At 40.8% G+C, this 21,483-nt stretch overlaps 2 protein-coding genes across 3 annotated transcripts; both read left to right on the plus strand.

The window, feature by feature from the left end:
- Nucleotides 1-6,580, plus strand: LOC105559280. 2 transcript variants are annotated; one of them, XM_012007449.1, is made up of 6 exons: nt 1-153; nt 1,232-1,606; nt 1,802-2,181; nt 2,277-2,385; nt 2,548-2,986; nt 3,240-6,580. In XM_012007449.1, the coding sequence occupies exons 1-6, from the start codon at nt 96-98 to the stop codon at nt 4,633-4,635; spliced, it is 2,757 nt and encodes a 918-aa protein (XP_011862839.1). In that variant the 5' UTR covers nt 1-95; the 3' UTR covers nt 4,636-6,580. The 2 variants fall into 2 exon arrangements, with proteins under 2 accessions (XP_011862839.1, XP_011862840.1); XM_012007450.1 differs by having other exon boundaries at nt 1-144.
- A 4,579-nt stretch (nt 6,581-11,159) lies between these two features.
- On the plus strand, nt 11,160-21,348 carry LOC105559281. Its single transcript, XM_012007451.1, is given in 6 exon segments — nt 11,160-11,718; nt 11,721-11,875; nt 19,127-19,264; nt 19,511-19,956; nt 20,349-20,514; nt 20,683-21,348. Coding segments are annotated over 6 exon segments (1,065 nt in total). The 5' UTR covers nt 11,160-11,663; the 3' UTR covers nt 20,788-21,348.
- Nucleotides 21,349-21,483: the final 135 nt, after the last annotated feature.

A 21,483-nucleotide genomic window follows, 5' to 3' on the forward strand; every position in this document is an offset into this window, starting at 1 on the left:
CCGGCAGGGGGAGGAGTTGGGCAACAAACGAAGAACCTGTTGTTCGCGAACGAGCAGTCGGGGAATGTAGACGCGTTGTGTACGTGAATGCCATCATGAACGCCAAGAGAAATCCGCAGCATGTGTCGAACTCGTACAACGGAGGTAATCCCGGTACGCCCTCGCGACACCGCCGTCGCGCGGTCGCGCGCGCTCGCGCCGCCGACCGGGAAAGGGACGCGCGTACGCGCCTGATGCGCCCGTAGACGGTAAACCGAAAAGCCGTCTGCTGGGCGTCTTTATGGCGTCTGCTATCCCACGAAAACAACTCTCGTTCGGCGCGCGGGGAGGCCGTTACTCCGCGACGTCGCGTCGCTCGGAGATCCCGTTTTTTATTTTCCCTTTGTCTTCTTTTCAATAATTTTAACGAACGTACGTCTTCCTCAGGCGTGATCTTCGAAACTGTTTCAATTACCGACGAGTGAGACCTCACGTTGGACGGTGGCGCGTTTCACCGAACGCTTACGCACTTCTCATACTTTTTTTTTCTTTTTTTTTACATATCTCTCCCCTTTTATGTCCGTGTCGAATAATATGATTGACTTTTCACTATTGATCCGAGAGGTTTTACTCTTCGCCCTTTTCCAATTTCTCCGATCTACGGTGTGCCCTTTGTCTGGGAACGTTCTGTTTTATGTAAACAAATCGGGACGCCTGACAAATTTACCGACAATGCGCGACTGAATAATGTATAATTTGTCAGCTTGCAGAAATTTAAACGTACCGGCTACAAAATGAGATGTTTGTAGACGCAAAGGGCACATTGTAGATCAGGCTTGAGAATTGGAAAAAGATGGAAGGTACGTCGAACTGAAGATAGACAATGATACAGAATATGTACATATGCAAGGTGGAGCTTCGATTTTCATCCGATTGCTAAAGGACTACATGCCAGTTCGCCCTTCGTTAAAACTCCGTGATACGATTTGTAAAAGTTTGCTGAAGCTGTGGCCGGTATTCGTAGTCGGATCTTGTATTCAAGATCGTTTTAAGATCAGCTTTAACTCCGTAGCCAATGGGATGCTCCATACAGCTTCTAGATAGACTCAAGACGATGTTAAACATACGATCTGAGAATTTATCTTCGGTGAATTTAATTCGGGTTTTCAGTAGAAAATATGTACCTACTTGGTATAACAGGATTAACACACAGCCATAGAATTGAGAATAACAGGCGTAAAAACCGTTACAGGTACTATAGGAAGGGACAGTCCGTCGGCCTTGTTGGAAGTGCTCGCGGAGGTCGCGTCGCAAAAGCTGCACTCGGAGAAGAAACACATTAATTCGATGCTGACGCTGCAGTTCAAACCGAAGACTGCGAGTATGAAGCGGAAGGAGTCGTGTTTTACCGTATCTCAGCTCGCGTCCATGCCTGCTTCGCATCTTATTAAGCAATTTGCCGTTTTTACAAGCGACGAGCTCAAAAGACAATATTCTTATACCTGTGCGTTAGTGCCTGGTTGCCAACAGACATACAGCAGCTTCGCTAGCGAGGACAAGGCGAGAGTGTGCATTAAAAATCACCTAGAGGAGCATTTAGAAAAACTGAAAGGAGATAAAGAGACTTGTGCGTACTAATTTATTAGACGTTTACTTTATTATTGTCTAGTTATATTATCAATTCGTAGTTACATAAAACAATTTTCCGATGTTTATTTATGAAGAATTTTACATATTCTAAATTTAATTGTATCTCTAAAGATACTTGTATGCAGGAAATTGTATCGTATTGTTAAAAAAATCTTTTTTTATGTTGTTACAGATGATACGTTTACAGCGAAGAGTATAAACCACAAAAATTTCAAGACTAATCTGCAAAGTAAGAAATGTCGGATGCAACAGATAAAGAAACCTCAAGAAACGTTGAATAAGGAGAACAAAGATGTGATACTCGAGAAATCCACCAATTTGTTACGTAAAATACTTTTAAACGATATGAATATTAAAGAGAACGAGAGGCAGAAGTGTTTCCAGAAACCGGAAAGTAAGGAAGCGCACGACTCTGAATTGAGGAATTCGGAGCAAGTAGATATTAAGGTTCTCGGCGATCATAGTTATTCTGAACGATTAGATGACAAGATGCCTAATAGGAGAGAGACGTCTCTTAATAATGTCCCTGATAATACAACAGAAGAAGAAAATGTTAGTAAACAGTCTATTACTTACCTAAACGCAATTGTGAAAGATATTACATTATGATATACGTGCTGCAATTATAAATACATATTTCTTTGCAGATTGTGCTGATGGTCGTTGGCACCGATAGTGTACATATGAAAGAATATTCTCACGTCCATCAGAAATTAGCTGAAAGTTATCAAGATACTAATATTGTTTATTCACCAGGTACGTTCTGTATAACTTAATCTATAATTTATAGAATAAAATACAACACTTAGTCTTGCGATTAATGTTCTAGAGATAAGTATTACGCAAAAGTATAATTGTAAAATGTAACTACGGAGCGCGTGTAAATTTCTATTTATATATGTACAAACTCGTCATCAGATACAGCTCAAAGCACGGAATCGAATGCAGAGGTATCTACGACTACGAAGCCTAAAGGGAAAGCAAAGTTTATCGGCACGAGCAAGGAGGAAAGGGAAATGGCACTAGCATATATGGACCGTATCAAGAAAAAGGGTAATCCTACAGGGAACAATCTACAGTGTCGCATCTGCGACCCACCTCGTAGTTTCACAGCGCCTACAACTTTGGTGTCGCATTATCGGAGTCACGCCGGGATAAAGCCGTACGAGTGTAAGACGTGCAAGGCGTTTTTTACAAGAAGGCACAGCTTGAAGTACCATATGTTGATTCATCAAAATCAAACGCGCTTTACGTGCCAGGATTGCGGTAAAAAGTTCAGGCATCCGTCTCACTTTCGAGAGCATCTACGTAGGCATACTGGAGAAGCACCGTTCGGCTGTGACGATTGTGGGCAACGGTTAGTAAAATTACTGTTTAGAAGTACATTAATTATGTAGATAGTAATGTATTTTATACAGACGTTTACATTCTATTTTCATAAATAAGCTCAAGACAAATAAGACATTTTAAGTAATTAATTTATGAAAATAGAGTGTACGTAAACAAAATTCCGTTTCAACTAAATTCTGTCTTTCTAATTTTATCTCCGAAGAAGGAGACGGCCGAATAGCTTTGCTTATGTAACATTAATATTTGGTCTTTTGTGTTAGGTTCAAAACCAGGAACACTTATAAACGTCATTTAAAGACACGACACAATAAAATCCTCACTACGTTTGGTGAAGTCTTGCATCCGCCGGAAGAAGACGTACAAAAAGATCGAAAAAGAAAAGATTCCGTTCAAGTTGCGTTAAGTGTCGATGACGTCGCGTCCGATGCAATCGTAAGCTTCGAAAACCACGACGAGGCGCAAGTTTCGGTTGTTACAAATACAGAAGAGTACATTCTGAAAGATGATATCGACAGTAACAGAAATTGGGAGACAAACAATATAATACAAATTGATAAATATGGGAACTTTGAGATTTACTCGGAATCTCAATTGAATAAGACTGATGGTATAGAGACTGAAATAGCTGTAGATTGTAAATACCTCGATAGGGAGAACCGCAATGTCAATGTGGAATGTCCTAACAGTATAGGGGATGGCCTGTTGCAATTGAAAAATGCTTTTTACGATAATTTAGGAGTAACTAATAACGAAGAAAATGACGTTGTCTATCAGCATAATATCGAGGATCAGGATAAAATTGACGAGGCTAGTAATGAGGTGCAATGCGAAGTGAATTGTAGAAGCGAGACACTAAATGAAGAGGAAAAAGATACAATGGAGCGTGAGGTAAACACAGATTTTCCAGAAGAACAAGATGGAAGCAATTTACAAGTGTTACTAAAATCTACACATGATTGTCATACGGAAATACGCAACAGTCATATTCTAGGTACAGAAGAAAGAAATATAATTTACAGCCGTTTAAAAAAAGCAGAGAAAACAGAAGCTACAAGTTTGAATAAAAATGATGAAAAATATGATGTACACGTCATTGTGCAAAACGATGTCGCGAATAAAAAGTCTACAAAATCCGCTAATAATTTCGATATTGAGAATAGTGAACATCCAGGAAATAATATTTTCTGCGCACAGATTATATATACAAATATTTTATTCGGTGGAGTCGGCGAAGAGGTTTTTCCAGAAAATCAAAATAATATATTGCAAGAAAGCGAGTGCGTAACTCGGTCCGTTGCGACAGATGTGGTGGAAATCTTAAATTTTTCTCCGAAAGATTCTGTCGAGGCAAGTCAGGAAAGCAGTCAACGACAAAATCAGTATTTATACGTCCGTTCCGAACAATTAAGTAAACTAATTGCTCAGAATAAATATGTAACTATACCGCTACATCAGATCAAGTGGTGTCGTGAGCATGGATTGCAAGCGAAGGTGGACAACCAGCGATCGATTTATATCATAAATGAGGATATACGAACAATTATAAAGCAATCTGAGAAGCAAAACGCGATTTTAGTTTTGTCCAGCGACAACTACAAGAATGGCATTTTTCAAATTGACAAGAATAGTATTATTGTCAAAGCTCTAAAGAGGTAGATCGGTGTGCAGAGTAATAACATTTGTATAATAAGATATGTAAAGTTTAACGTTGATCATCACATTCGAAATATATTTTGTAACATAGCAATGCGCTAGACACAGCCGATTGATTAAGATATACATGCAATAATCATTGTAACGTGTAATAATCTTAGAAGGAAAGAACAACACATTAATTTCTTGCTTTTATAAATATCTAGGAAGCAAAACCAAAATGGGTGTAATCGTATTTCTCAGTTTTAATACGATTTAATATGTATATTTAATATGTAATTAACTTGAGAAAAAGAAGTGACGGACTAATGAAAATATGCTTGTGTCGATTTGATAGATGGTACATGGTATTTTTATTGTGAGCAATGAAAATTAATAGTGCATTTATTTGTTTGACAGCGTAAGAGATTATTTTTATAACTTCTAAAAATAATCTTATATTGTTACAAAATATGAGCTCTGATTGATTGCAATAATTGCCTGCATTTATTAAGTATTCACTCCTCGAGTTTATATTAAACTGGTATTCAGAATTAAATTTTACAAATTTAATTTTCATTAATTTCATTCTAGATATACAAAAAGATAAATTTGTGCACTTTATTTGTAGTTTCACATCTTATTTTTATTAGATGTGGTCCTACTAACTTATATTTATTTAGCAATCATGAAAAATATGAAAATATGGTGAAGTGCCAAATGTAAGAAAGTATGTTACATATTTACTATATGTATAACATAATTTTATATTTTCATTCTTTTAAGATTGTGGCGGTTTATTGGTGTACTACTATATCATTCATTTTTAAAACAATTCTATTTAGCTTTTTAATGTTTATTTCTGCTGTTTTGGATTGTTATTTTAGACATTTTTTTGTACGGAGTGCATAAAGTAATAACACATTTATAATTATATGAGCAATTATATTTTATATTGTTTGAATGAGTAAATTATAGATGTTATAAACTTCCGTGCAATTTAAAAACAAATTTCAGTCATCTACGTTAAATAGATCTTTCATTTGTGAACTGTGTAAATGTGTAGAACAGTGCAGCGCGCTTTGAATGTCGGTCTTCTTGGCTAGTACTTTTTTTTTCTAAGAAAAAACTTTCAAAATGTCCATCGCAGTAAGTTATTAGGTTACAAATTTTCGAGAATTCGCGAATTAAGTTTCAACAATCAAACACATTGAATGCAAATAAGTCGCAAACCACCTTTTCCATCCAATATATGAATTTTTAAACGTTTTTTTTATGTTAACGCATAAATCTACTTTGTGTATCTGTGTAAAGTTTATGTCCGGGAAGTTCCGAGATTCAATTAATGTCAGTCCAATTACGAATACATATCTGATCAATTTTTTCATAGGAATAAAAGGCAGCTAACCAAACACTGCGTTGCATCGCACAGCTTAATTAAGATAACGAATGAAACAGACATGACTATTGTGAGGTTTTGATAAACACCTTTCTATAATTTTCACACAGTTAAACGTTTCCAATGAGAAAGCACTCTTTAAAATTCATGTTGAACTTACAAAGAGGTTCATACTTTCGCCATCCAACACCACGGTAGTTTAAAATTTTGCAGTCTCGTCTCGTAGCTTCAGCTTTTTTTAAGCGCCTAAGAGTTGATATCACTAGGATTAAATTTTACAAGAGATATAAAGCGCACAATTGCTGTTATAAATTTCTTATTCTTGTCAATCTCGAAATCAAAGTTGATGAAATATCATCTGTGTCTCAGTGTCATCACGGGATAACTCAGTTATTAGTGATAAAACCTAAAACTGATCTCCAAAAGTCTCATTAATTGTGGCTTGAATTCTCTCTGACATTTTTAACTGATCAATTTCAGGTCTGTTATAGTCTTCCTTAGGTCGGTATTCATAGTCGGATCTTCTATTCAAGACCGTCTTGAATTTATCTAAAAATGCTGTATGGAACATTTCATTGGCTACGGAGTATCTAAAGATGATCTTAAGACGGTCTTGAATATAAGATCTGACTAGAAATACCGGCCTTAGTGATGTAAAATATTTTCTAATCGCCAAATCGAGCTCTAATTCACACAGTTACAGCTAAATATTCGTTAGCCTAACAAGTTCTTCGAAATTTCTTATGTTGAACAGACCTATGAAATCTAATACTTTTAAAGAGTTTCTGCAGGTTTAGGCATTCGTCCAGAAAATTTGGACGATGCAGCTTTCTTTCTCAGGCCTACTCCTCGATTCTATAATCACAAAATGATATTTGGGATCGTTATACAGCGTAACATTCGTTGTATGTGTTATATTCCCGAAGACTAACCGGATACCCTTCATCTATCGTAAATAAACTCAAACTTGGAACTTTCTTGGCATAGCACAAATGATCGATTCGAATCAATTCCCAGCATTTTTTAAGCAGATATAATAAAGATCATTAACGTAGCAATATGTGATTAGTGTATGTACAGATTGCTGTAATGACGGTAGTATAACTGAAATAATTGCTGGTATAAAGAAGGAAAATCGAGATTATAAAACTAGTCTCTTTCGTACGAAGCTGCGTTTTGCAAGAAATTAATGTAATTAATGTAAAGTCCGTCAGTATAGTTTCTCACATTATGTTACACGCCATCCTGTATTATAACGCAAGAAATGTGCCGAATTGTCGAATAGACGATGTAACGCGGAAGAAATCGCGTCAGAGTGGAGTAGACGTCCTACTCAAAATCTTCAATATCTGCGGGCAAGTCCAGGGGGTCAGTTCTGTACCTTACAATACAGTGAAAAATGTTAAGAGCGAGCAGCTTTGCCTCTTTATAAGAAAATGGTTCGAAAGAGACAAAGCTACTCGCATTTTCACTGTAGTGTAGGATCTTTCACTCGACAAGTGGCTGTTTAAACACCGAACTGTTTAGCGCGCCGCATACTGTATTGTTTCCACAATTTCTCACAATCTCGGTAATTCGCAAATCCCAATTTTTTTTTACAAACGTATCTGTAACACTAACAAATAATGCATTTATACACAATAACTTTCAATACCGTATATAAGATAATTAATCTGACGAATGTAATTACAATAGTTAGGATACTAATTAACAGGTTAGATCGTATCATACAAATTATAATCTAAAAACAATATCATTACTGTAAAGGGTGCCTTTTTTTTATAAGATAGAAATAAGCTGTCGGATTATAAAGATACGGTAATTAACAACACTACATATTTATGCAACATTGTATCGTAGGGGATAAGAGGAAACAAATAATCTTTGTATAATCATATACATTAATTGTAACCAGTCTGGTGATTGCAAAAAAAGTATAACTGTAGAAATATCGACAGGCGGGAAGGGTATGTGATGCAAATCTACTCAAGAATTAAGTTCGTTCGCGCAAAAGTCTCGCGTTGTATGTACAGTTTCGCGTCTCGAACATGATTACACATAAATTATGTGACATAACGTAGTTAACAGCGCGCTTTGAAGCCGCGAGCCTAATTCGCGCCGCAAGTTATCGACTATGTAAAGAACAATAACTTCGCTTACATAATGTATTTTTCTACGTATATTTTGTACTTACGAATAAATTTCTAAAAATATTCCGCGTCAATCACTTCGGTTACCTTCTAACAGGTAGTTTCAATCAAATCGAGAGCTGGCGTAGGACATAGACATTTTCTACGGATGCGAATGCCCCCTCCCCTCCCCCGTAAACACGAGAGGATCAACATAATGTGTAAGCTTTGAATTGTCGTGCAGAAATTAAATCGATGGCAAGAGTGTTACATGTCCCGAATAGCAACCTGATATTGTTTTGACGTCAAAACAATTAATGTTATGTGGTTCTTCATTGATCAGCTTGCATAAAAATATCATAATTACTTCTCCTTTATCTGTAATTGTCACTCGTATGCCACTGATGGGATCTTTTACTTTTCACGACTAATATGTTCTACTTGGGATTAACGCGTTTAGACATTTTGCGTATACATACGTGGAAAATGTGCACGTGTTCTATCTGTGCCTAAATTCGTATGGGAAGGCATCAGTGATTCCTACCTACGGGGAATTTCCGGGGAGCTTCTGAGAAATTTTAAAAGCTCCCCAGAAGCTCCCCGGGAGTTCCCCGTGCTGTGTGAGTAGGAATCACTGATGCCTTCCCATATGAATTTAGGCACAGATAGAACACGTGCACATTTTCCACGTATGTATATGCATATATTAGTCATGAAAGCATCATTTTTTGAAAATATGTAGAAAGGGAAGAGTGCCAATGTGAGCCACAAATGAACGGAAAACGGTTCTAACAATTTAGAAACAAAATTTCTCTTTAATATAAACGTTTCGACCCCGTTTCGGGTCTTCCTCAGTACAACTCGTTTAAATCGACTAAAGTGTAACTTAAGGGATCAGAGTGGTATGTGATTTGAGAATCATCAAATGGTCCCAGACAAAAAGAGGTCTGAAAGACTCAGGTCGACAATCATTTTTTGATCACTTTTTATGCATCATGGTTACGTGAAAGTAGCCCACTGGGAGCACCTATTTGTGACATCATTAAGACATCAAAATGTTGTAAAAATGATGTTGCTTTGCAAAGCAAATTCAATTAAATATTATACGTTAAAAATAAATTGAAGTAGTGTACCCTGCTGAAAATACCCGATTCAAACCGATAGATATCGCATTGATTTCTATAAAAATTAATCGGTTTCAATTCGATATCAATCGGGCCAATCGGGCACCGGATTGGTGAAAATGCAAGATCAATCGGATTCAATCCGGTATTTCCAGATAGAATTGAAGCAGTAACAATCGGTTTCTATCGGATTTTCTGACGAAGTCTAACAATCGTTTTTAATACAACTTTTCCGGAATGACTTGAATCCGCACCAATCGGTTCCAGTCGGCGAATTTGTATCTGAATTGTCTATTGTTTTTAATACAATTTTTCCAGATTGACTTTAATCCGCGCCAATCGGTTCCAATCGGCGAACTTTTATCACGGATGGAAACCGATAGACGCGAATCAAAATCTATCTGGAAATTTCTGATTGAACACGATTCAAATCTGACACTATCCGCGTCAATCGGTATTTTCCGCATCAAGAATCCAGATTCATGCGGATTCAAAATTTTCAATCGGTTTTAATCAGGTATTTTCAACAGGGTAAGATAAACATATAATACATGACTGATCATGTACTCTGTAATAATTATTACACACATCGCGAATATCATGAATTAGTCATTGCAAAGTAAAAATCTTGATGTCGATCGTTTTATGATGTGAAATTCATCATTTTAATGTCACATTGACATTTTTGTAATTAACTTGTTCTACTTTTGGGATATGCGTCTAAATTCATATGGGAATGCCCCACACAGCAAAACAAGTTTCAGAAAGCTTTCCGAAAGGTAACTTTTGGAAATTAATATTGAAATGTAAAATTGAAATCATTCAGAAATATCTTTGAAACGTTTCATCAAAATCACATGTCATTGAAAACTTTCCAAAAGATATCTTGGAAATTAATATTGAAATGTAACATTAAAATCATTCAGAAGTATTTCTGAAGCATTTAAGAGATATTTCCGAAGCATTTCAGAAATATTTCCGACGCATTTCAGAAATATTTCCGAAGCATTTAAGAGATACTTCTGAAGCATTTCAGAAATATTTCAGAAACATTTACGATATCTCATCTACGCGGACATTTCATGTATCTGAAGCTGCATGTCTGAAATATTTTTTTGAAAGGTTTCATATTTCATTGACAGCTTTTTGAGAGCTTTCTGAAATATTTCGGTGCTGTGTGGGGCATCATTGATTCCTGTATATCCAGAACGATTCTAGGACGTCCCGTGCCATCTGGGGATGCGTGTATCTCGATCGACAAAAGCTATTTCCATCTACGATACGCCTCGTTCTCGATTTTACTCCGCGAACGCGACGCCGAGGTTCAAGTCTCTATAAAAGAGCCGGGCCACGCGTCGCCGAACCGAACCCGACCCGCGCGGGAGCAAATCCAAATATTTACGGCATCATCTCGGATCGGTCGCCGCGAGTGCCAAACACTTCGTGCTCGGCGACGACAACAGATGCGTGCGCGCGCGCACGGCGACCGGCGAACAATCAACCGGGCGCGGCGTGCGCCGCGCGCTCGCGGTCCTGTTGCTCTCGTTGGAGAACGGCAGCCGGAGAACAAGGTCGCGGGGATAAAATGGCGAGCGGGCCGCGCTCGGGTCAGGCGGGATAAGGATGGGGCGCGTACCGTGCGTCGCGGCGCGCGATTCCGCCCGGCATGTGTTTACTGTTATTACAGGACGACGACGTACGGGGCCCGGGCGCGTACACCCGCCAGCCCAGTACCGCGAGCGGCGAGGAGCCGATTACAGGTGGCCGGCCGCGCGCGCCGGTAAATCACGCTCTCCCGAGCTCGGTCTAATCTCCGCGAGGGGACGGGGATTCGCCGGGGACGCTCTCTCTCTCTCGAGCTTGCGGCATCGCGGCGATTGTCTCGCGGTCTTGCGAGAGCGGAAAACGAGAGACACACACCGGACCGTCCGCCGCGGTGGATCGTACGAGTCGCGGGGTCCGCGCGCGTCTCGTTATCCACGAAGGTCCTCGGCACCTTGGGCGTGCGGATACCAAGCGGAGTCGGGCGCGTGTGCGTGCGCAGTCGGCGCTCCCGAGAGGAAGGTGTTCGGATTCGTGAGGACTCCGCGAACAGGTGCTCTGGGAACGTGTCCGCTCGTGAAGAGTTCAAGAGTCGAGAGCCGGCGGAAGTCCCTTCGCTCGGTCGCGTCGCACCTGGAGGTAGCGGCGCTCGTCTGCCACCGGAACTCGCAACGGTCGAGCGGACGCTCCTGCCTCGAGAGAGAGAGAGAGAGGAAGGGGGGGGGGAGAAGCGAGGAGCGCGCACCGCGTGCCGCGACACGCGAGGGAGCATCCCGGAAGAACGAGGACTCGTCGCCGATTGCGTCGCGCCGGCGTAAATATTGTAACAACGTGACGTAATATTGGCCGCGCGACGGCATGATAATAAGCGGGGACGTCGTCGTTGCTCGTCGGCGCGCCTCGCGATCAGATAAAGCGCACGAAATTGTTCCCCGTTTCGAGGTCGACGCACCGCTCGCGTATCTGCCGCGGAGGAGCAGCGTGATAAAAGATTCAGTCCGGATCCGTCGGCGTTGCCGGCCTGCCGTCGCGCTCCCGAATCCTCGCTGGCGGAAACGCGCGAAATGGAGGTGAGTTCCGTCTCTCCCTTTCTTCCTTTTTTTTCCCCCCGTCCGCCTCGGACGGGAAACGTAAAAGCGAGCGCGCGGAGCGGTCGCTTTCGGACGCCCCGCGCGTCTCCGCGACGCTCGGGTGACCGATCCGCGCAACTTTCCTTCGATGTTCATTTCTATCGAGGATTGACTTTAGCCTCGGCTTACTTTTTAGTACTTTTTACCTTCTTCTCTTTTTCATCCAGTTCTGAAAATGAAAAGAGATAAGAAATCGGTTAAACCGAGATTCCAGGTGTACCTTGCGCTTCCTGCGATCGAGGCCCGGTTTCACCAAACGTCGCTCAACTTCAAGCTTGCAAGTTTAGTTCGTTCTAGGTCTCTGTTCAACTGTTACTTTACAAAGGGACAAACGTGAATTGAACTAAGATTTTTAACCAAGTTTCACCAAACGTCGCTCAACTTCAAGCTTACAAGTTTAATTCGTTCTATCTCTGTTCAACTGTTACTTTACAAAGGAACAAACATGAATTAAACTAAGATTTTTAACCCAGTTTCACCAAACGTCGCTTATCTTCAAGCTTAGTTTGGTTCGTTCTTTGTCTCTGCCCAACTGTTACTTTACAAAGGGACAAACGTGAATTGAACTAAGATTCTTAAACTAAGTTTCACCAAACGTCGCTTAACTTCAAGCTTAGTTTAGTTCGTTCTAGGCCTCTGTTCAACTGTTACTTTACAAAGGGACAAACTGTGAATTAAACTAAGATTTTTAACCAAGTTTCACCAAACGTCGCTCAACTTCAAGCTTACAAGTTTAATTCGTTCTAGGTCTCTGTTCAACTGTTACTTTACAAAGGGACAAACGTGAATTGAACTAAGATTCTTAAACTAAGTTTCACCAAACGTCGCTCAGCTTCAAGCTTACAAGTTTAGTTCGTTCTAGGCCTCTGTTCAACTGTTACTTTACAAAGGGACAAATATGAATTAAACTAAGATTTTTAACCAAGTTTCACCAAACGTCGCTCAGCTTCAAGCTTACAAGTTTAGTTCGTTCTAGGCCTCTGTTCAACTGTTACTTTACAAAGGGACAAACATGAATTAAACTAAGATTTTTAACCGTTTCACCAAACGTCGCTTAACTTCAAGCTTAGTTCATTCTAAGTCTCTGTTTAACTGTCACTTTACAAAAGGACAAGCATAAATTAAACTAAGATTTTTAACCGTTTCACCAAACGTCGCTTAACTTCAAGCTTGGTTTAGTTCGTTCTTCGTCTCTGTCCAACTGTTACTTTAGAAAGAGACAAACGCGAATTAAACTAACAATAAGATTCAAGTTAAGCGACGTTTGGTGAAACCGGGCCTTCAAATCTGCGCACACGATTCCTAGGTACAGCCGATCGTTACAAACTCGAAAGGGGTTCACTGTTTCCAATTCTTCGTTAGCGTAATAACAATTAGGTTGAAGCAGGTGGTTTGCGCGTGGAGTAAAAGGTATGGAAGATACGAGTGTGTTGAGTCAAGATTGTAAGCCAAGTCCCGCTTTGTGTGTATATGCCGAGGTGTAAATAGGGTGATTCACATTAGCGTAATCCGTTCAAAATAAACTCGAAAGAACGCAATCCTTTCCGGTAGATGAAATAAGACTCCGTATACATTTTGCTTTCTTATGGAAATAACTTGAAGTTCCGAGTTCAAAGAGTCACTTTGTAAAAGAGCTCAGAGTTCGCGACACAAAAGCGGATCCCTTTTGTTCTCTCAAAAATGTTTCTACAGGACAGAGGTGGACTAGAAAAAGAATTCATTCCGTAATTCGGGAACGCGAAAAGAATTCCTCTTGGCTTCTCTGGTTGCTACCTGAGTTCTGTCAGTTTCTACCAATAAAAATTGCCTTTAATCTCGGTTTAATTGTACCTTTTGTCTCTCCTTAATTTTTGCCACTGGGTGAAAAAGATAAGAAGCAAGTTGGACCGAGATCAAAGTTAATCCGCGCCGATAAAAATGCACGTTAGAGCTAGGAAAGTTACGCGAAGAGGCAGCTTGATATCAAGAAATCGGGAAAGTGTAGCCAAACGAAGTAAATCTGCTGTCACATAAGCGTGACGCGATCTTATTTATCTCTAGCCTCTTCAAACGCGAGGACTCTGACAGTTACGCAAAACGCGAGGCTACGATCCGTGAAACACCTTCTCGTATTTGCCCCGCGAGTGAAAAACGCCCTGCTTTGTTGTGCTTCTGCTTTTTCTCGCGTATTTTCTCCCGCGGGTCTTTTTCCCTCGGAGCATAATAAAGTGAATATTAACGCGACATTGGGGGACGATAAAGAGACGAGTATAACTGTTGAACTGGGAAATAAAGAGAGTCTGAAAGAAAGAGTACCGTTTTTACAATTCGCGTGACGAACACTTCTAGCGATCTGCGAGGGAAAAGACATTCGATTCCGGCGAGCGAGAGTTAATTTCCAGCTTCGCGCCGCTGCGCTCTCGTGGCACTGCGAACGTGTTTGCAGTGCCATTTTTCAATGAGTCGCCTATGTACTGTTGATATCGTATCTCTGGCGTTGTCGCTTCTTCGCAAGGTTTATTAATTTTCGCGTTTTAATCGCAACAAGAGAGTGCCACGACGCACAGAGGCGGAAGTGAGAGAAATTTCGGACCGCGGTTGAGAGAATCAAAATGAACGCAATTAGACCGACGGTGTGACACATTTTGCGCTCGTAATATTACCGTTTGGCGATTAGAACAGTCGTTAAATGACATTCGTCAAGCCGTCGCGATTTTTATGCCATAGGTTTGCGAACAACTTTTGCGTTCTCCAATTCTTTTCCGAACAAATCTTTGGCGTGGAATTTTCAGACACACGGAGGGAATTTTCTCTTAAAATGTATTCTGAAAATCGTGCAATCGTGGAACAATATAGTATTTCGAAGGAGAGTTTTTTTTTAATTTTACCATACATGTCACTAGCAATTATACTTACAGCGAATTCAGTTGCTTGCACTAGTCAATTCTTATATTTAACTTTATCTTAAATACACGTTCAAAGAGTGTTTGGCCAAAAAGTGATTTGTACAGATGCCGTACGGATCATTTTACCGGCTAAAAAGTCTTCCAAGAGGTATTTAAAATGATCCCTAAATATAAGAATTGACTATAAACGAGTCTTAGTGTGCACTTAGTGCACACAAGTGCAAGCCAGGGAATTTGCGAATCTGCGGTGTATCGCGTCGAGCGGGAATTCGCCATTATTATTTCTAAAGTATCTAGAGTCTTCTAAGCATCTAAAAATTTCATGCTAAAGAATTGGAAAAAGGCGCAAAAATTGATAACATTTCACAAACTCTCCTTCGAAATGCCATATTGTTCCACGATTACACGATTTTCAGAATAAATTTTCAGAGAAAATTCCCTCCGTGTACGTGTTTCAATTTTTCAATGTATTAATGTGCGCAGATATTAGTTTCGGTCGTGTAGTTTTGTTTCTTCTTCCTCTACAACGCGTCCTTTCGTAAAGTACAGACACGATTTTGAGTCGTAACGCAGCTGTATTACAATAATATAGTGTTAAGTGTGCCTTTAGGTCAATCGATACTTTTGCCAGCGGTTTCGATCGCTGGCTCTTTGCTCGTTTGCATTGGAAAACATAATTAAAGCGGTCATCGACGAGAAACGTTTCACCTGGCAGATCAATTATTTCTACTTGCTTTCAAGCGAAATGTTTTACGAAAGTTACACGACGCCGGTTTCGTTCAAAAGTCCAAGGAAACGAACGCATCGCCTGCATTCGCAAAAGAATGCGGCGGCCTTTTGTCCGCGCGCGTGACCAAAGTGACATTTGCGATTTCGTTAATTAGCATTCATTCTGGAAGAATATACGTCACAAGTTTTGGAAACCGGCACCGATGAAGGGACCTTGGAAGCCGATCCTCCCGAGGTCGATTGACCACAACTACGCGGAGAGAATTTCCTTTTAAAATTTATCCTGAATGAATTTATCCTGAAAATTATGCAATCGTGAGACAACGCGGCATTTCGAAGAAGTTCATGAGTTTTTTGAAATTTTACCGTGCATTTTGCTAGTGAGACTTTCTTTTAAAATTTAATAAAAAATCCTGAAAATCATGTAATCGTGAGACAACGCGGCATTTCGAAGAATTTCGTGCGTTTTTTTTTTGAAATTTTACCGTACATTTTACTAGTAAAATGACTGCGAGACAACGTGGCATTTTGAAGAACTTTTTCTAAAATTTATTCTGAAAATTAAAATTGTGAGACAAAATTAAAATTGTGGCATTGTGAAGAACTTTACGAGAGTTTTCTGAAGTTTTACCATACATTTTACGAAAACTCTCATAAAGTCCTTCAAAATGCTACGTTCAGGATAAGTTTTAAAAGAAAATTCTCCCCGTGTGCTATTCACAGTTGACATAACGTCGTACGTGATTTCCATGCAGAACGATGTGAAACTCACTCTCGGCACAGGAGGACACTTATGTGTATTTAACGCTAAATACGATATTTAAAAAAATATATATAGATCTCCGTAAGAAGGCAAAGTGATTGCACAGATTTCAGTTAAAGACGAGTCTAGTCTGCGCTGTTCTTTTTTTTACACAACGATTTTACTTACGATAAGGACGGAGGAAATCGATCGAGAGCTGATTTGATCGAAGCTTTACACGACCGTATCTTGACGCCTCAATTATCTTCGAGTCTCAAATATTATTCATTAATATTATGTGCGACGGGTGTGAAACGAGTCCCAACATTCCTCGGCTTTCAAGCAATTTGCGATGGCTCGGAAGAGAAATGGGTTTGACGATGGAAATATTGATCAGTTTGGCCGGCAGAACCGCGGCACGGCCTTAAAATCGGCCTCGAAGGTAGCGAAGATGGTGCACGCGGTCGAGAGAGGCGAAGGAGCGGTAGGAAGAGTCGTGGCCCATTTCTTTTAGAAGGGAAACGATGATTACAGTTAAAGCCGTTACCTCCGTCAGTGCTCGCTCGGTTTTCTGTGTGGACGGCATTCCTGAGACCGGCGTCGGGTCACAGCTGGAGATCCTCGTGAGAAACACGCGGTGTATATCAGCCGCGGTAGCGGCTCTCCGTGTCGCCGTGTCCTCGTGCGCCACGCGTCAACCCTTTTGCGGGAGACCTCTCTTTGCCGGAGACACCGACGAGGTATTGTTAAAAGCTGGGCCTCGGAGTCCTCCTCGGGACCGGCTCGTCATCGTCGCGACGATTTAGCCGAGTGATCTTTAACGATAGCGAACGTGAGAATTGATGAATCAATTGGGGCCTGAGCAGAAAAATTGTCGTAACCGCTTGCGATTCCGTCGCGAGTCACGCGCAAGTGAATCGTCGCGGACGTAGCGTCGCATCGCGATGCAACGAAGGCGACATACGTCTACGACAATTCTTCGTGCGTTGACTCCCGCGTTGACGCCGCCTTAAGTTTTACGACGGAGTCGCAAACGGTTTTGCTTAGAGCGCCGATAGACGTGTTTGCCGACACGAGGGAGAGAAGGCAGAAGCGGCAGCCTCGATTTACCGAAGGTCATCGCACGATCGCCAATTTCGCGGCCGGTACCCTTTTCAGGAAATGTGTCATTTTATTTGTCCGTTTCACGCATGACGTGTCGCGGTCAGCTGCAGAGGAGCGCGATATAATTTCTTCTGGAGATAAACTGATAACGCTCGATAGCGGACCGATAGAGGCGAACGTTATTGTGTTGCAACGCGAGCGATTTGTCGCACCGCTCGGGAAACCCTTTCACCTTCCTACCGCACGCACGTAATACTTGAAGAGTCTCGTTCTACGACGGCGGTGCCGTTTCGAACGGCACGGCGTATCTGTTTATCTGTCGTTCGCAATCGATTCCATTAATCAACGTTGAATTCCCAGCTATACAAGCGCGATGAGAGCGATATCGAGACAGTCGGGAGATACACACGAAAAAAAAAGATGATACAAACGAACGTAAAAATTCAAAGGACGGCGCGCCACGTGCCGTCGTATCTGCGGACCAGTTATCGGAGGCTCTAGCACTCGTTACAAAGAATCAGATAAATTCAAAACTATTCGATCGGAGACGCCGCGTTAAGGCTCGCTATTATATGTTTAAACGAAAGCACGTTTATAAGTTTAAGTAGCATATATGTCCGTTTATTATCAACGTTTCTCCGAATACACGTTTACGATTTATTGTTAGACCAGTATTCATAGTCAGATCTTATATTCAAGACTGTCTCAAGATTATCTTAGATACCAGTGAAATGTTCCGTCTTTAGATAAATTCAAAACGGTCTTGAATATAAGATCCGACTATAAATGCCGGCCTTAGTATTATACAAACAAAAACATGTTTATTTAGCAGATTCGTGTATTAGAAACGTTTTCCTAAGCGAACACTTAGCCTATTAAGCTATCCAGATTCTTAGTAAATGACACTTCTCCGCCAGACTATGGCTTATTTGATATTCGTACAATTACATACGTGCTGTGTTAGCTATGTCAGTTGGCTGGGAGATTAGGGCCGGATTTTTCAACCTCTTGGTAAAATAAGTAATAGTTAAACTATGTGTCTATCTTTGCCTAATTCGAAGAAAAAACGAAGACCTATATGTATATGATTTAAGTATTAGTCAACTTACCAAGAGATTGGAACAACCGGTCCTTAATTTACTAAATTTGTAGAATAATTGTCTAAATTGCATAAGAAAGGCTTTACGATTTACGCATGACTTATGCGTGTAAAAATTACACACATAGACTTGCAATGAACGATCTTTAAATTCTGTTTATCCTTTTTTTCTTCTTTCCGTGATTGATTTGATTAGATCTTACTTTACGTACATATCTGTGAAATTTCAGCGATAAAATATATTCAAAAGTAAAACGTTTACAGGAAAACGTAAAAATATTCGGAAATACGTTTGTAATAAACGGATATGCTAAACGTGTTTTCGTTTAAACGTAAAATAGCAAGTTTTAAACGTGTAAATGTTTTTCTGAAAGCAAACATAGACGGATAAACGTTTCACATTTACTTGTGCATTCGAAAAACGGCATAAAATTAGAGCCCCAGCACGATACAATTTTAAATGCAATTTTCACGCGACTCTTTTTATCGGTGCGCTAAAGTATTCCTCGCGAAGAGAGAACAGAACTCCGGTGGAGCCGTTAAATTTTCACCGTCGAGCACATTCCTCGAGGAAAACTAGGAGATAAACGTATTTGATATTTTTACGTGAGGAATTTTTGGTGTGCGCGCAGGCGGAGCGTAGACTGGAGCAGCTGAGGAGGGCGACGGACCGCATACAAAGGGAAATCGAAGAGGTCACCGAGAGGGAGCACGAGCTGCGGAACGTGGGTAGCATTAAAACCACGTCCCACGAGACGGTGGACTTCAAGGTACAATCTTCGAAACGTATGCTCCAGATAACACGTTGCCCGTTTGCCTTTCTGCATCCGCAGATCCCACGCGTGGTCAGCGTTCCTGTTTATTCTGCAAACATACAAATATCTCCGGGTTTCACGAGTACCGGTGGGGAAAAGATGCAAATACGCTCGAGGATCGTGAAATTATTCTCAAGCGCGTTTGCGGTCCGTTTGTGTGCTCGAAACAATATTTAACGTGGCGCAATCTTACTTGCGTAGGTGCGCCGTATGCCGCAGGCCCTGGCCTCGGGCAAGCTGAAGAGAACCACGTCCACGCCGCAGATACTGGAGGCGGTCAGCCTGACGCCGCTGTCGTCGGACTTGACGCCAAAGATGACGAACGGCGTGATATCCACGCGCACTACGCCGACACCGCTGCGCTTCACGACCACGCCTAGCCAGAAGGGGCTGATGCACAGGTTCCTGGCTACGCGGGGCAAGCTCTACAGGAACAAGCCGCCGAGCAACGGCAGCCTGAACCCTCCTGTAACGCCCACCATCACGCTCAATCCTTTGAGTATCAAGGCCTTTAACAGAACGTTGGAGATACCATTGGAGCCGGACGACGAGCCAAAGAAGCCGTTAACGCGGAAGGGATACATTCCTGTCGAGCAGAAGATTCAAAAGGAGCTGCACGACATGAAGGAACGGGAGAACGAATTGAGGTGCTGGCACTTTTACATTCAGAGAATTCGGCGCGACCGTGTGCGGTCAGCGAACTGTTTTCAAAATGATAAATTAAAGAGGAGGCTTAAAACAGCTGATCTGAGAGTAGCTTTTCAATTTTTTTTTAATTAGTTCTTGAAAAGTCGCAGGAAAATCGATAATACTTGAACATATCGTGTATTCCCAACCCTTCGACATTAATCGCCAACATAAGTTTATATAATGTTTATTAATTTAGACAGTTTGTTTAACATCGGCTTGCAATGAAGAAAGCATTAAAAAGATGTCAAGGCAAATTGCCGCACGTTGTTACAAAAATTTTAAGGGGGGTCTTTTAGCTCGATTATTTGTAGACTCAAACTGACTCGTGCAAATCTCGTTTATCCTCTAGGTTGATGAGATCGCACATGCTGGCAAAGTCTCAGCCGAATCTACTTGATATAGGAAATGACAATGATTCCGATATTTACGACGGCTCCGGTTCTCTCAGAAGCGGCACTTCCACCAACACTTTGAACGAGGATGAAATTGAGAAAGAACATAAGGGAAAGCATAAGGTCGCCAACATTTTCATACGATTATACTCTCAATATGATTAAAATTAATTACCAATGTTACCGATTACAACCAATCGATGAAACGAACGCGCCAATTATATGAAGAGAATGCTTTGGAACGCGGTCGTCGACAATTTCGTGAAAGATCTCTTTTTTTTCTATTTGCAGCCTAATCCACGACGTCGTAACACGCTCATCGCGCAATGGGAAAGTTTGATCGCCGCCAAGAGAGAATCTATCGAGAATAACAACGAGAAGGACAGCTACTTTTGAAAGTTCTACAGCATCACGTAGCTGTTTGCAACACCATCTTTAATCTTTACGCTATCGTTATTCCGCTCTATCTAAATGATCGATCGCAAACCAGTAATACTTATTAATATTACAGCGAACAACCGTTTGTATTGTGACAAGAGCTCCGTCTTTTTTTAAGCGTATCTTAAACGGATATTTTTGTTTTTTTTATCTTGTTTTATATAGTTTATTTACGAATGAACGATTTTCTTTTTTGTGTTTGAATATTTATGCGCTCTCCAGCGTTAATTAGAATACATCAGCGTCGCGGCTGCGCGTGTTTGCAGTATTAAGTTGCTGGCTTAAATATTATTAAAGGGCTTGTGAGATTGAAGGATTTTTTTAAAAAGAAAGTAGGGCATACTTTTGTCTTCGATTTGTTATCGGTGGATCAGACAACACAAATATGTAAAATATTCATACTCGCAAGCGACTGAAGAAGCTTTCGTACGTTTAATGTAACATTGCGGGTATAGTGCTTATTGTAACGATCGTTAACTCGCTTTATCAGCGCATGTATAGTATTATATATATATATATATATACAGGGTGAGTTATAACATTTGTCCACGAGCTCGTGAGAAGGTAGAACGGATCGAGATGAACAGAAAAGTCCTGAAACATTTTGCAATTTTCGCAATAGTTAACGAGAAAAAAATTATCGAAAATCGTCGT

This window comes from Vollenhovia emeryi, unplaced genomic scaffold (genome assembly GCF_000949405.1).
Source record: "Vollenhovia emeryi isolate VEMERY1.0 unplaced genomic scaffold, V.emery_V1.0 DF939282.1, whole genome shotgun sequence".
Taxonomy (NCBI): Eukaryota; Metazoa; Arthropoda; class Insecta; order Hymenoptera; family Formicidae; genus Vollenhovia; species Vollenhovia emeryi.

Excerpts from the sequence above, each read along its gene's own strand:
- LOC105559280 (XM_012007449.1), top strand. The coding sequence starts at position 96 with ATGAACGCCAAGAGAAATCCGCAGCATGTGTCGAACTCGTACAACGGA. Across the intron at positions 154-1,231 it reads GTACAACGGAGGTAATCCCG|GTACTATAGGAAGGGACAGT; the intron begins GTACGCCCTCGC and ends AAACCGTTACAG. Across the intron at positions 1,607-1,801 it reads GAAAGGAGATAAAGAGACTT|ATGATACGTTTACAGCGAAG; the intron begins GTGCGTACTAAT and ends ATGTTGTTACAG.